At 37.7% G+C, this 15526-nt stretch overlaps 1 protein-coding gene across 9 annotated transcripts in view; it reads right to left on the reverse strand.

The window, feature by feature from the left end:
- Positions 1 to 4153: 4153 nt before the first annotated feature.
- st18 (ST18 C2H2C-type zinc finger transcription factor) overlaps positions 4154 to 15526 on the reverse strand; it is a 42768-nt gene continuing 31395 nt past the window's right edge. For 8 of the 9 annotated variants that reach the window (XM_079347864.1, XM_079347863.1, XM_079347865.1 and 5 more), the window contains 14 exons: positions 15356 to 15448; positions 14554 to 14762; positions 14207 to 14406; positions 12067 to 12306; positions 10669 to 10778; positions 9991 to 10053; positions 9597 to 9665; positions 9255 to 9317; positions 8752 to 8832; positions 7185 to 7406; positions 6934 to 7022; positions 6716 to 6819; positions 6469 to 6615; positions 4154 to 6336 (listed from right to left, as the gene is read on the reverse strand). In XM_079347864.1, the coding sequence (XP_079203990.1) occupies positions 6196 to 6336; positions 6469 to 6615; positions 6716 to 6819; positions 6934 to 7022; positions 7185 to 7406; positions 8752 to 8832; positions 9255 to 9317; positions 9597 to 9665; positions 9991 to 10053; positions 10669 to 10778; positions 12067 to 12306; positions 14207 to 14406; positions 14554 to 14762; positions 15356 to 15448 (1831 nt within the window). In that variant the 3' untranslated portion in view covers positions 4154 to 6195. The remainder of the gene's footprint in view (positions 6337 to 6468; positions 6616 to 6715; positions 6820 to 6933; positions 7023 to 7184; positions 7407 to 8751; positions 8833 to 9254; positions 9318 to 9596; positions 9666 to 9990; positions 10054 to 10668; positions 10779 to 12066; positions 12307 to 14206; positions 14407 to 14553; positions 14763 to 15355; positions 15449 to 15526) is intronic. The other variant, XM_079347861.1, reaches the window with a different exon arrangement.

Below are 15526 nucleotides of genomic sequence, written 5' to 3' on the forward strand. Positions count from 1 at the left end.
CACACGTGCTTGTTCCATTAAAGTAAAAACCTTGTAACCTGTTGGTTCATTAGATAAATGAAAACAGACTTTGTTTACTACAGCAGGGTGAGCTGAGGTCAGACCCCAGGAGTGTATGTCACTGTCAAGGTACTTTATATATCCTCACCCCTCCAGGAACACACACTGCAGAATATACATTACGGCCAGTCCCTGTGGGGCATAGAGGAAAATATGTTGGTGGTGTTGGGTGTGAGCCAGCTGCCTTGTATTTTGCATTCTGAGTTGTTCCCACACCACAAATTAAACTGTGGTTTATTATCTGGGTTACTATATACAGTATCTTTGCTTTAGTTGCACTGCATGTGCATATGCTGACTTTTGTTTCTCACGAGAGTGAAGGTCAAAAGATACATCAAAAATTCTGAGATTTATATTGCAAGACAGTATTTGCATAACTTTTACCACTAGAACAGCAGAATTACTGTTGGGGAAAGAGACAGGATTAAGAGTCTGTCAGAACAGCAGCTCCTAAAAAATGGTGTTATTTCTGCTATAGGAAATAGAGAGGGGGGCTTATAGTGGTTATCCAATGTCCACATTTCTAAATTCTAATTTTGGTTATCTGCATAGGTGTAAGTAAGGGTCTTTAAAGCGTATATAAAAAAACAAAAAAAACATACACAATGAAATGACTTTGGTTCCATTGAAGCAGACAAACTATGATGAAGATATGATATGGTGAATGATTGTTGCCGAGATTTTAATTGTTTAACTTAAACTTGTATAAGGGACCATGTACAATGTAAGTGTTGCCATTTAATGTATTGCATCAGAGTTAGCTTAGAGCTAGTTTACATCTGCAGTTCCTCGGCAGTTTGCGATTAGAACATCATATAGTAATACAGCATATAAAACGTGTCTGTAACAAACAGATTATTTACACACACACACACACACACACACTGAAATGTATGAATCAAGATCAGTGGTTACAGAATAAAGCGTCTTTCAGCAGATTTTTCAGTTTGTTTTTAAAGCTGCTGATTGAGTGACAGTTCTTCATATCGTCTGGCAGAGCGTTCCACTGAGTCGATGCTTTCACACAGAAAGCTGATTGCCCAAACGCAGAGCGACGGAAGGTTACAAGACAAACTCTTGTCGAAAATATTCTTGTAGATTTTATTGACTCCACTGAGCGGAAGTTGATTAATTGACGTAAAGGCAGTCATTTACAATTTTATACACAAGACTCAAATTTGGAAAAAAAAGCTTTTCCATATCCTGCAGTGAGGATGTTTCATGAGTTTTTTTTGTCAAAATCTTCCCCAGCTTGCCCCCAACATGTAATACAATATGACATGTAGGAGAGAATCATAGTGTGCGTGAACGCCTTGACAGCTTCATTTGAGAGACAGCCTCTAATGTGTCTCAAATTTGACAGGTTGTATTTAATGATTTTAATAATTTTTTGCACGATTTAAAATTTAGATTTGAATCCAGCATTACATCAAGATCTTTAAACTTGTTAACTAGTTCAATGTTCTCGGCATCAACGTGCTGTTTGGTTTGAGAGAAGAACACTTACCTTTTGCTTTGCTTATGTTAAGGCTAAGACATGACTGGTCAAGCTACTCTGTGATCCTTTTCATGGCAACTGTCAACTGTTTTAGATGCTAGCGCTGCTGTTTTTTTTCCATGACACACTTTTGGGAGATCATTAATATAAAGGGGAAACTTACACAGAACCTTGAGGCACACCCATTACACACTTTAGATGTTTAACAATCTGCGACCTATTAGACAAATATGAAGACATCCATGCCAGTGGATTAAATCTGGACAGTTTTGAGATGAGAACATTGTGACTCACTGTATCAAAGGCTTTGCGCAGATCTAAGAATAAAGCACCAACAACCCCTCCTTTGTCTAGCTGAGATTTTATTTGCTCTATCAGATGTAATGTAGCTGTCTCAGTGGAGGGATTGGGTTGAAAGCCAAACTGCATTGGGTGTATTGCTTGTATTGAGATATGCTGTTAGTTGTTTGATTGCAACCCTCTTAGCCACCTTTTAAAATACTGGCAGTATGCTAATAGGTCTGTAATTGCTGGCTTCATGAAGGCCTCCAGACTCCAGACCAGGAGTCACTATGGCTTATTTCCAGGCACTAGGGAAAATTTTCTGTTGTGTGAAGTTTTTTATGGAGCTCATGATTATATTAACTTCTGTGACATCTGTTAAACCATATCAAAAACCTGATGGGCCATATTTATAGGAACAATTTGAAGTTCCCTTTCTGTGAAGTTCGCTTACAGATTCAAGAAAATAATTGTTAAAAGTGGCAGCAACAGAATTCTTGTCTAAAACTAAAATTCCTTCCTTCCTGATAAGTTTATTAAGATTTTGCCAGATTAATTTATTATTACCTTTTGCTTCATACACTATATCAAGACAAAAACGGGATTTGGGTAATCTTAGTTCCTGTGTAACCTTGTTTCTTAGGCCTTTAAAAATCAAAATGTGGGGGCGCTGGTGGCGCCCGTGTTCGCGTCCGGCCTGTGACTCCCTTCCCGCATGTCTCTCCCTGATTTCCGCCTCTATCCACCTTCCTGTCTCTATAAAAAAGGCCAAAAATAAATCTTTAAAAAAAAAATAAAAATCAAAATGTCAGTGTTCCTGTTAGATTTCATTGCCTTTTTTAGTGCCAAATCTCTGCTCCTCACAAGTTTCCATAGGTTTGTGTTTAACCAGGGTAGATTATATTTTCGTTTAGATCTTTTGTTGACCCTTATCGTAAAAGTTGACCTTACAGAGTTAATTTTATCTGTCAATATGTTAGTTTACGGTATGTCACAACTTAATATTATCCATGTCCTATAAACACTCAACCATACCAGCTGACCAGTTACACCACTATCGATTATCTCCACCTAGTGTTAAAATTAGGTAAATCAATAAAGAAGATTTACAGGGTTCCAACAGGTTCAGGTTTGTTGAATGGCACACATGGTGTAATTACTTGTTTCTTGAGACATATGTTGTTCTTCTTCTTTTTATTTTGGTTGTCACTTTTATAGTTACTGCCTTCAGGGGTCGGGTGAAGATTAGAAAAGCCCTTTTATTTATTGTTTCAGTTATTTATTTTTACACCTAAGATAAACATTTGGTCAGCTTAGTACTGTCTTAGTAAGGATGAGTTGTGTGTATTAAAGTAAGATAAAATAAATGACTGATTGAATCAACAAGTAAATCATATTTTGATTTATTCTTCAAGCAAACATTTTGGTTATTGATTAAACATTTATCTTGCTGTAGGTCAAAGGAATTAACATTTGTTCTAAAATGCAATGAAGTAAGAAATTTCCGGTGAGGTTAAAATTTACAACGTATTGAAATGGAGTCTGCCTTAATTAAACTACAAGACATTATGCAATTTAGCAAGGTCTATCTCTCATCCATGCTACATGTGCCCAGCATTATTTTGCATACTTTGTTGCCCCAGCCACAATTATACACCTTAAAAAGCCTTATTGTGGTCTAAAATGAATGTGGAGTCAAAGTGTGGTCACAACCCAGAAAAGGTTGGGAACCATGGGGTTAAAGTCATGCACTGAAAATGTTACCCTAATTAAAGTATGTAAATGTTACACAGAAAATGTATGTGATGCTCTAAAGTTTCCACTTCCCCCCTCTAACACTTCTATTTTAAATCAAAATACTTGTATTACTCCTATGAACTTACTTATCATGGCAGACGAACCAGTATAAAGAGTTATGTTTTATCTGACTTTGCATGAATCTTACATTTCAAATAACTTGGTGTCAGATAATTGAAGTGAAATAAATCCATTTCCTCTCTAGCATAGCAGTGGATGAACGTTCAAAGTGGCATCAAAATTAAAGAAGAGGGTAATATCCATTAATGTCATATTCTGTCTTTTGTCACTTTTCTTCGTTCTATCTTGCACTTTTTGAAAACCTTAAGGTCAAAGATGTAGCCTTTTATTTTGATGTCTAACCTTGCTTTGGACTTCATTGACCACTCCCCAATGTGATACCATGAACTAACCACATGGGGGTGCTAGTACCAAAGCAAATTTCAAACTTTCCTTTATATTTAAGAGATGACTGGGTTTGTGGTTCACCAACAGAAGAAACTTAAAGAGCACACGAGCATTTGAAAAGTTTATTTCTACCATACACAAACTGTACAACACAGCGCATATCTGTTTATTATGAAATAGTAAAAGTAATAGGAAGTTTCAATTTACAAACTACTTCAACTGAAAAAAAGAAAGAAAATACAATACAATTTCATATCATACTATCGTTCCACAAAAAAAGCATTTCACATTACAAAACATCAAATACTAAGGGAAAAATAAATATTATTCACAAAACTTCCTGAGCAAACAATGTGTGGTAGAGGAATTAAATAGAAGAAATCATCAATAAATAAAAGATTGTTAGGTTTAAAGAATGTGATTCAAATTTTTCCAAGATTAAAATTCTTTAAAACATTTTGGGTATTTGGATATAATAGGGTCCTTTTTTTGTAATTTGGCTCTTTTGCTGTTACATTGTTTTGTTTTTCTTTGAAGTGTCCTAGGCTACATGTGTTTGACTTCTTTCTCTTTATTTAAAGAAATAAAACGTGTATGGCTCAAATAAATTCAATTTATTTTCTTTTGAAATAAAACATAATGTATGATGACATGACTTCAGCGTTTCTTTCCCCTTGTTCTGTTAAAGTCAAGGGCAGTGTGGTGAACAAAACATTTCAAATAACCCAAATACAAAAGTGCAATTGATGCAAACAAACAACTGATTAGCCAACAACTATCATTTGTCTATGTTTTCATTGTGTTTTTTTTTTCTTTTGTATTTTTTTTCTTTTGCATTTATTGACTGAAACTAAAATGTTCAGGTAGTAGTGAGCTCGGTTTTCAAACGGCTACTACTCAAATCTGCTTCAAGCATTACACTAATATTCAAAGTGTACGAACTGTTGAGATGTTAAGGCTTGTAAGCAGTACAACAGAAAAAAAAAAAAAGTAGATATTTGTTTCAAAGTTCACTCTTTTCCTTTTCCCCTCTTGATGCTAGCAAAGGTTGAAATAAACACCAGATTTTTTTTGTGTTTTATCTCAGTCGTGATTTTTCAAAACCTGACTCTGAGATTACAGCTACTGAGACAACAGTATTTCAAACAGTCATCAGAAACGTTTCCTCCTATGAAAATAATTGTACTGTATAATAAATTAGACACCATCCACATAATACTGTCCTACCACAAAACAGATTACTCGTATATTTTTATGGATTCATATACATTTAGGCACATACTATATGCACACTCCAAAGTGTGTGCACAGAAGGCAGTTTAATATCTATATTTTAAAAAAAGACATCTTGACAAAGTGGACTTTTTGATTTTTGTTGCACTCTTCTTGTGGCACGTTATCTGACATTCAGGTCACTAAATGATGTTGCATTTTTGCTCACTGTCACGTTCGTGTTGCATTAAGCTGCTATTGTTTGAGAAGGAATAGGTACAGTACATTTGCATTGCATTTTCTGAATCCCAGTGGTCACTTTGTCTTACATTCAGTTTCCAATAAACAAAGCAAAAGCAATGCTTACAAATATTGAAGCTTCTATATTTTGGTCGTTTTTTTCTTTTTACTCTGAAGGGAGATCAAACTTAGGGTCTAATAATAATAATCATAATTAATAATAATAATATACGTTCTCAACACTAGATGGCGTAAGTATGCCATGAAATTGGAATGTGCTTCTATGTAATTTACAATGTGCAGAAACAGATTTCTTAAATATTAATCATTTACAATTCTAGAAATAAATAAAAATCAAGGAAATAAATACATTGATGAACAAATATAATAATAAATAGCAATAATATAAGAATGACATGAACACATACAGATTAAAATCAAGCAAACCATACAAAATAATTAAGTGCAAGAGGGGGTAAAAATCTCACCAGGATAAACATATCAAGTGAATGCAGAAACAGAGAAAGCATTACAAATCCGGCTGGTCATTTTCTCTGCAGTGTATTTACCGGGGAAATGCCAAACACATTTCCAAAAGCCTCGTCTTACACATGCAGCCAAGCCAGCACTCTTCAGTAAAATAGAGCTATCTAGTGCCATTATCCCAAGTCAAAGAAACCTCTTGGTAGCTCTGCAGCTTAAACATGGATGCCCTTAATAGCTTGTTTGATATTATCCAAGAGGGCCTTGCACTCTGGAGAGTATTCGTGCTCCGAGTTGTTGTACATATCAGTTAATGTGTTCACATAGGCTTCAAAATTATGCTCACTGATGGGTCCCTGCAACAAAAACATGTGTGACTATTAGTGAAAACAGCAGAGCAGAAAAGACAATTTATAGAATAGAATATTTTGCAGGACAGGTTAGATATAATGAGTGGCAGTGTAGTCTGTGGTCAGGGTTTACTGTACCATTTGAGGCAGCTGAATGTCAGTTAGACTGTTAATGAGAGCTTGGCTAAGGCGAGCGAGCTCCTTCAGGAGGCTGTCGTTGTGCTGTTCGATCATCTTGTTCTCCTCTTCAATTGTCTTCAGGTTACATTCCATAGACGAGATCTGCTTTCGGGTACAAAAAAACAAGACAGGAGTGTAAAATTGAGATCTCCAACTTTTCTCCTACGTCCCTTAAACAAGGAAACTTGTCAGAGTAAATATTTACCTGGGTTTGAAGATGCATCATATCTGATTCTATTTTCATGTTGGATTCATTCAGTTCATTAATTTCATGATCCAAATACTGAATATCTTCTTTGTTTTCAACACCTGAGTAAAAAAAGCACAACATTACATTTTTCATGTTCAAACCAAAAACACAGATGCCAACGCCGGTATGTATTTGGATCTTTTAATCCCACAAGGAACGTCAGAGTAACTTACCACTGCTTGTTTTCAGTTTGATCGTCATCATCTCCTCCTCTGAGTGCTTTTTCTTGATACTCTGTGCATTCAGTGGACAGCCCGACAAGCTAGTTGAGCAGGTCATAAAAGACAATATTTTAGGCCGGAGGATATCACAAAAGTCAAGCATCAATAGAGACCGTTAATGAGAGTGAAGCTGCCATTGAAAGAAAGCAACATGTCGACCGGCTGTATTGTTTTAAGATAAAATGGAGGACAGGCGACCTCACCTTCTGTGAGTGGCAAACACATTATTGGCATGTCCAAGGCCATTGCAGCCAGGCAAGGGACAATGGGGCAGTTCCTGTTTATTGGCCTTCCAGGCAAAGGGCAGCCCATTGACGGACGACTCCTTCTGTCTTTTGGCAGCGAGTGGACAACTGCCTGCGCTGCGATGAGATGTGTATTTTCCCGATATATGGCCCTGCCCGTCACATCCGATTACTGGACACCTACCAGAGAAAGACACACAAAGAGCGATGCATGCTGTAAACCTGCAAACGCAGCTGATTCACACTGGGGTGGGGGGGGGGGGGGGAAATATGACTAACTTGCATTTTAATAATATTTTTTCGAGGCTGCAGACAAAAACAAGAACATTTAACTGCTCAGACAAAAATCACCACATCATTAAAAAACAAATCTCTCTTTCAATAACTGGACCGGAAGATTTGTTAACCATTAAGTTGATTAATCCAGCCAAATGCTGATTAAAAATAAAGTCGCCAAAACTAGAAATAATCGCATTAACTATAAGTTACTAATCCACTAAAACTTGGGGTGGAACACGCGCTCTGTTCAGTGCGTATATTTGGAGGTTGCTGATATTTGTGCTTGAAAACATAACTCTGAATATCATTAAGAGTTTGTCAGTTGGAATCCAGGCCTGTTTTCTGCAGGTCAGTAATGGAGTGACATGAATTACAGATAATTGTCATGGATCCCCTCATGCGAAAGAACATAATTTAGGGGGTGGCTAACCCTTTCCCTTATTGATAAAGGTGAGAGGTCACCTGAGATGATACAAATAGCACACATGCTGCAGAGTGCTGCTGCAAAAAGCCTGTTTCAGCATTTTGTTACTCGACAGCAGCGCAGCACTTAGAGGACAAAACAACGGCAGTCCCATTACTTCCAACCAGCACAGGTAGGTAGCTTGATGCAAGGCACCAGGACAATGGAGCCATGCCATATGGCCCACTATTTACAATAATCTAGGGACATTTGCTTCCCTCCCCCTTTCTCTCCCTTTCTCTCTTAGTGTGTATGAGATCTATTCCAGTCTAATTCCTAAGCTTGTGGCCTTGCATTAGTAATTAAAAAGAAAAATCTGTGTCCAGATGTATAAGTAAACAAGGGCTCATATATCTGACTTTGGATTTAACTGCAAATCAATTACATTATTTCTTTTTTCAATAACACTTTCCTAGACAGTGATTAAGCTGCAAATGAGAGCGATGCCATCAGAGCGGGCAATTCAACATTTTCTTAATATAGTATAATTACAAAAAAAGCACTCAGGGAGGAGTAATAAGCAAGATAGTCCATTCAGAAAATAGAAAAAATAGAAAAAACCCTGGGGAAAAAAATCCCACAAAAACACACTGCTAATCCTCAGAAAATAATTCACTAATGTTACAGCAAGAGAAGAATTATTTTCTTTGTTTAACTTAATGGCCTCCAGGTATAAAGCCACAGGCACAAACACATGACGCATTTTCACAATGTTTTTCTTGTTTTATTTTCCAAACAAAAAAACATGACAGCATGGGATGAGGGGGGGGAAAAATCTCTTACTTAAGCTCTTGCTCATCTTTGTCATCCTTGTTTGGTGTGAGCTTCAAACCTCCCTTTCTGGCACGTGGACATCCTGACAAGCTAAAGACGATTGGAGACAGTACGGGTTAATGTGAGGAAAAATATAGCAGCTGAATTGTTACTGGCAGCTTTGAAAGTATGTCAGGTTTTGAGTTGAACATGTTTGAGCAAATCTAAATTGATCAAAAATGTAAAAAAATAAATAAAAAAACAAAAGTTGAATCATTAAGTCAATGTGTTAGCCAAAAGAAACCTGTTCTTTAATGATTAAGTTTAAAATCGGAGCGCACTTTCAGAAAACCATGTACAGAGAAATTCATCAGAAGGATGTATGGAAGAGACAGCCAAGTAAATCAATAAGCACAAGAAACCAAAAAGTGCAGCATGTTTGCAGCATAAAGTGAGACTTTCACCATCTGTTTGAATGTCATGCATCTGATAAATGTATTTCATGCTCAGTTGCGACGATTTCTCTGTGCTACCTTCTGTGCGAAGCATAGTTCCCAGTCACATGTCCAGATCCATCACAACCAGGTGTTGGGCACCTGCAGGTTGAGAGACACAGAGACCAGGTGCTTTTTACAGCAAAAGACTGCGAGCAGAGCGCTGGATTCATGCTAATATGCAGAAAGAGAGTAGAAAAAGCAAAAACAACTTCATGTGGAGTTCATGGAAATTGGCGCATAATAGTTAGTAGAAAAGGAAAGGAAAGAGTCAAAAAGGAATGCATTGACCCAAAGCTGAGGTTAAAAAAAAAAAAAACAAGCTGCCTAGTTTAACGTGATAAATCCTTTAGCAACAATAACAGTTTTCAAAACACATACTTTAGTTCCTGAGAGTTGGCTGCCATCAGTGACTTGAGTGTTTTGTCAGCCAGGGGACATCCAGACACACTAGAGAGGATAAAGAGCTAACAGTCATTTTAATGCACTCTTTGATCACACTTGAATTGAGTAATCTTAATACAATGTCCCAATGCATATTTATACTACATTATATGAAAACACAATTCCACTTCCTTGTCAGGAGAAAGCTTTTTCTTGTCAGCATGTTTTTAAAAGTGACGTTTGATATTAAACTCTGCGAGCTCTGTGACAAGTTTGCGACTGTAATAATCAACAGCACTTCAACAGTCTGCACTGTTTCCCCCCCTCCTCCCCCTCTCTTGTCTTTATATCTGCTGGCTTGTTCTAATGAGAAAGTAATTAATTACGGTACCTCCGATGTGATGCATAATTCCCCGTCACATGGCCGCTGCCGTCACAGCCTGGGGTCGGACAGCTGCAGAAGAACACAAAGCATTTAATGCACAGATTACTCCACTTCCCACAGACTTTGTCAAGCTTGAACTGTTTTTTTTTTTTTTTGTGTGTGTTTTTTTTCCACACTGACAACCTTTTCATTGGTATTACAGACAAATATTAGAGTTAGTACAGCGGGAAGTTTAGTAGAAAAATGATTCTGCTCAACATTTAACGTTGAATGTTTTTGAAGGTGACTGAAGAGATCTGAGGGGGTTGCTGTGCTGCAGAAACTACAGGATCCTACTTTTTCTTGTAGTGTGATTCTCAAGAGGCGACCCAGGAGAGCATGCACTCTAACTACAAGAGTGAAGAGTTGTAAGCTTTTACAGGACATACAGGGAGGAAACTCACTTCAAATAGATACATTTCTGCTCCACAAGAACCTGCAGAAACCAGTTATAACCATGTGTGAGTTTCACTGTGTTTTCACTCACTTTATCAAACTATCCTATTGAAACAAAGGTATGTTTTTTTTTTCTCTTTGGCTTAAACTCCTTTGGTAAATGCGGACCATCTGCCAACTAGAAGGGAGGCTCACATTATACACAGCTGACTGGATAAAGATGCCTCTAGATGTTTCCATTCTTCATACCTCAAAAGCTCTTTCTTTGAATCTCGTAACAGCAGCTTGGCTTTGGGACTCAGCATGCTGCCGTCTCCTTGATAGTGCTGGTCCTCCAAAGAGACGTGATCGTAATCCTCCTGCGGAGAAAGAAACAAGTAAAAACATGGCTTTAACTGTCTATCAGGGGCCTGACCACAATCTGCAATGACCTAAAAGTGAATAATTAATGAAAAGCCCTGAATAATACTCTTAAAACACAAACCCTGAGGTTAGAGTGCAAAGCGGAGAGATTATGCTTAAGGATACTTATACTGTAGTAAACCATACATCCATTTAAAGTCACATTTAATCCACATAGTATTTATCATGTATAGCCATGACGTATGGATTTCCTTTTTTTTTTTTTTTTTTTAACAGCCAAGATTGTGCAGTCACCAGATGTTGTCTATGTTTTGAAAGCAGGTCAAATGTAGTGTGATAACTCATGATATAAACCCCAGATGAAGACCCACTGAGGAGAAATCATGACATAAAGAATATTAGGAGATCTTCAGACCAAGAGTGATTTCTGGAGACCCGATCAACACCTGTACTCAAAATAAAATTAAAATAAATAAAATATTTAAAGAATTAAAATTAATGTCATAAATATTCTCCATGTATTTTTTTTTCAGGGTAAAACCTTTAATTTCCCACATGTGTATTTGGTCTAGACGTTTGTTGATTCCAAAACCTAAGGGGGTTTACATATGTCACTAAACTATGAGGAAAATTCTGGTATATTTATGATAAAGAGACATACAGCGGACACTTCTGAATCAATTCTATTTTCACTGAGTTCCTTTATTCGATGGTTTTTGAACTAAAACTCTAAAATCTACTGTTAAGGAGACAGTGGATTGTTTTTAGTGTTTGTAAGACAACTTTTAGGCCATAAACTAGTTAATAACAAGAGGAGAGTTTTTTTTTTTTTTTTTACCTCCTAAAAAACCACGATAGGGCTTTAAAACAGTGTTTGGTGACAAATGAACTCAGATAACTTTTGTATATATACATAAAATTTTTTATCTGATATTACAATAACCTCACATAAGATGTCTGGTTTGATCAGTTTGATTTTAAAATCTGAGAAATCCAGGGGGAGGTCGGGGACTAAGGTAATGATTATTCCTGATTTACTGTTTCCAGGATTGCTCACCAGAAACAGGGCTCTACTGTCCATCTGTCATTTGTCTATCAGTGAGCAGCTCTGGTTTATTTTTGCTTTGTAAAAAAAAAGGAAATTTCTTTGTTTGGTCACACTGGAAATGAACCTTCTTAAATGTTCATTCTTCATCATTCACATTTCCCAGCACGTGGTGCATATTTGACATTTGTATTAAAAACATCTTATGTGGCAGTTGTTTAGTTTTTTTCCCCCCTTACCTCTGGGTCCTGTAAAACGTGTGCTTTGCTAAAGTTGACAGGGACGGGGCTCTCCCAGCTGTCTCTCTCACACAGTGGCTGGTAGAAGGCGGGGCTGATGAGCATGCTCCCCCCTTTGGCCACAGAGGGCTCGGACGGGGACAGCGGGTCTTCCAGAGGTGTTTTTGCTTTGACATGTTCTTTGCACTTCTTCATGCTCAAGTCCAGAGTTCCGTTTTCATCCACCTCTATGAGCATGTCCTGAGGACAAAGACGCTAAATTCTTAATGTCAAATTGATGATTACACAGCACACTGTAAACGTGTCCAATAGATAGAGAACGCTTTGTGTGTGCTGCCATATAAAAACAAATGAATTAGGGGATAGAAATAGAACCTATCTTCTCATTACACTTAAAGCAATGTAAATAAAACAGCATGATGTATCATTTATATGACAGGCGCGATATGTTAAACTTGAACCAGACAACGTTTCTCTGTAAACATGCAAAAAAAAGGTCTTGAAACGCAGTACAAACAAACAATGCATTTAAATAATACATACAGCGGTTATCTCACACCAGACAAAGTACCAAACTAAGCCAGCGTTAATTCTGCTGAACACAAAAAAATAATCACTGGTGTGTAGTTTTTCAGTGACAGCTGTGTCATCTGTTTTCTAGGACACACAACCAAGATGGCAGCTGGGGGGGTTGGGAGGGGGGGTTGGTGGCTGGTTTTAGGTCATCGTTATTATAGGAAAAATTAAAAAGCTTAATGTGGCATAAGTTTCCCCGCTGACAGATGTGTTTATCGTTTCTGCGCTGAAACGCAATCGCATGATGACTTATGGCTGTTTTATGGTATTAAAAGTTTTACCTCATTAAATGCTGGAATCCCTTTTCCATAAACGAAACCAATTATTCAACGCATATGTTTCATTAAACCCTATACATCATTATTTTTTGGTAACAAAGGGGAGTTTTTCAAATTAATTAAAGGGGATCATTTACATGGACGTTGGATGTGGCTGTCCACTTTAATTATCCAGCCATTTGATGATGTGTGTGCACATAGTTAAAATTAAACCAGGGCAAAACTGAACGACTTTTTGTCATTTATTTTAATTTGATTTTTTCAACTGCATCCAAAAACAAAAACTCAGGATAAAGTTGTTTACTTTTGCTACGATTCAGTACCCAACGATGTATTGGAAGCGCCGGATAAATAAAATGAGCTTGAATTTACACTCTAAAGGCGAGCTATGTGGCCCTCTCAGCGTGATATTTCAACATGCCATATACATATGCAGATAAGTTAAAGCATCCGACGACATATAACACTCTAAATATGGCCCCTCTTTTTTCAGACCTGAAAGCTGTTCTTTATTTTGTACGTCTCTCCATGACAACTAAGCTGCAAACGAGAACAGATGATTAACTTGCTAACACTGTTTTATTCATTCAGTGGGCTGGTACCTGGTACAAGGCCACATTCTCAGCTCAACAAGCTGGGAGACAAGGATCTGTGCTGTGTAGGTGTGGAAACCTTGAATCATCTACAGTACAGTATGCATGTATGTAACCCACAGAATGCAATCAATATTAATTATAAAGAGAGTTAAGAGAAATACGAACACAATGCCACATCGTCCGAGATAATGACAGCAGACGAGTTTGGATTTAGTGTGAATTAAACTTTTCAGATGTTAACTCCTTTAGCTGATTGATTTAATCCATTAAAAGGCTTTTAAAGACGTTCGTGTGTAGACACACAGCCTATGCTGGATCATATAACTAAGCAAAATATCCTCTGCCATCTGCAGTGGGCAAGATGCAGTTTCAGACAACAGTTCAGGGTTTTTACATGCCAGCTGATGTCGAACAAAATACACTACCACATGTTTAATAAAAAAATATTCAAGTAGTTGTAATTGGGAAAGAAGGCTGGTTGTTTTTTCTTCTTTTCGTGTGATTACACAAATTTTCATTTGTGTACATTAAAGCTTTATAGAGTGGAACCCTCCTTGTTTTTCTGCCACCAGAGCGCCCAGCTCCCTTTGCCAAATTCTATCTTTTGATGTCTTCCCTTTTTATACACAAATCAGAGTTCCTTTAAAATGACCACATTAAATACCTTTCCAAGTGGTCTAATTTGATTACCTTTGTGGAGGTTGCCAAGGGCCGGCCGGCGACAGCCTCCATGTTCTTCCGGTAGCGAGTGGAGAGGTTAAGGATGGCAGCAGTCGCTGCTGCCGCTTGGAGACCATCTTCTTTTTTGAATTGACTCGGGGGGCTGTGCTGACCAGAGGTGGGCAGACGGCCACCTGGAGCTCCAAGGAAGCCAGGATACTGCTGTGGTGCTAAAGACAAATAATTAGTGAATAATTTAGTTTCTGAGACACCAGGTGTTACTCAAACTTAGTAGTGCAAAACACATCAAACAGATGCATCCTTGAAGCTCAACAAAAGCCATGATATAGTAGTAAAATAAAATACACAACACTTACAGTCAGGGAAATGTGACATTTCTGGGTCCTGGTTGGTCCCCATTAAAGGCTGTTTCCCGAAGACCTGTGCATCAAAGCTGGCATAATCAAAGCGGATTCTGCTGTACTTGTCCATGTCTTTTGTCAGGCTCGTTTGCAAGGCTGCTACTGGGTGAGAGAGCCTATAGTTCAATTGGTTCATCTCAAACTTCTTTATCAGGCCCATGGCTCTACAAGGAGACAAATACAAAAATAAAAAAACAAATAAATATATATTTTATTGTCAAAAACTGGTGCCCTGCAATAAAAAAAGCAATAACAAGTGCCCAACAGGCTCATATTAAGCACTTAAGCATAGACATTGTTTTAAAGCATTCAGGGATGCCAGTGCTTTTGTACACATAGAGTCTGGGATCTGATGTGTGTTGTAGATCCACAGCCAGGTTGCCAGACTAATTAATATAGTAGGAGTGGGCAAGCTGCCCATGATATATCCACAGGGAACAAAGAGTTCTGCTCTTTTATCATCTCTAATAGAGAGGAACTCACAGGACCAGCAACCGTTGCTTATGTCTGCTTGGAAAGCTGGAAATAGACTGTGTGTGTTCTGCTGGGATCAGGGAATACAAATATCCCACACTCTCCTCAACAATAATAGTGTTTATCACTTCTTTTTTTTCCCCATAACCTCAGTTCTGCTTTTACAACTGAAGTCCACAACGGAGCTAAAAACTATTTCTGGATTCTTTGTGTAATTAGTTTCCAACACATGTGACCACATTGAAAGCAGTGAAAATCCTCAATGTTATCTGGCAGTGTGTACCTGGGTGAGCGGTCAGGTGTTTGTCTGCATTTCAGGCTCTCGTCCTGAGGTTTGGAGACTTTCACTGCAGCAGCGATGGGGCAGCCTGAGAGACTGGTTGGAGGGGGAGATCAAACACGTTAGCCTTTTACCGTAATTCTTAATTAGTTCTCATCTGTGAATATTTTGCAG

The sequence above is a fragment of the Symphodus melops genome (genome assembly GCF_947650265.1).
Source record: "Symphodus melops genome assembly, chromosome: 7".
Taxonomy (NCBI): domain Eukaryota; kingdom Metazoa; phylum Chordata; class Actinopteri; order Labriformes; family Labridae; genus Symphodus; species Symphodus melops.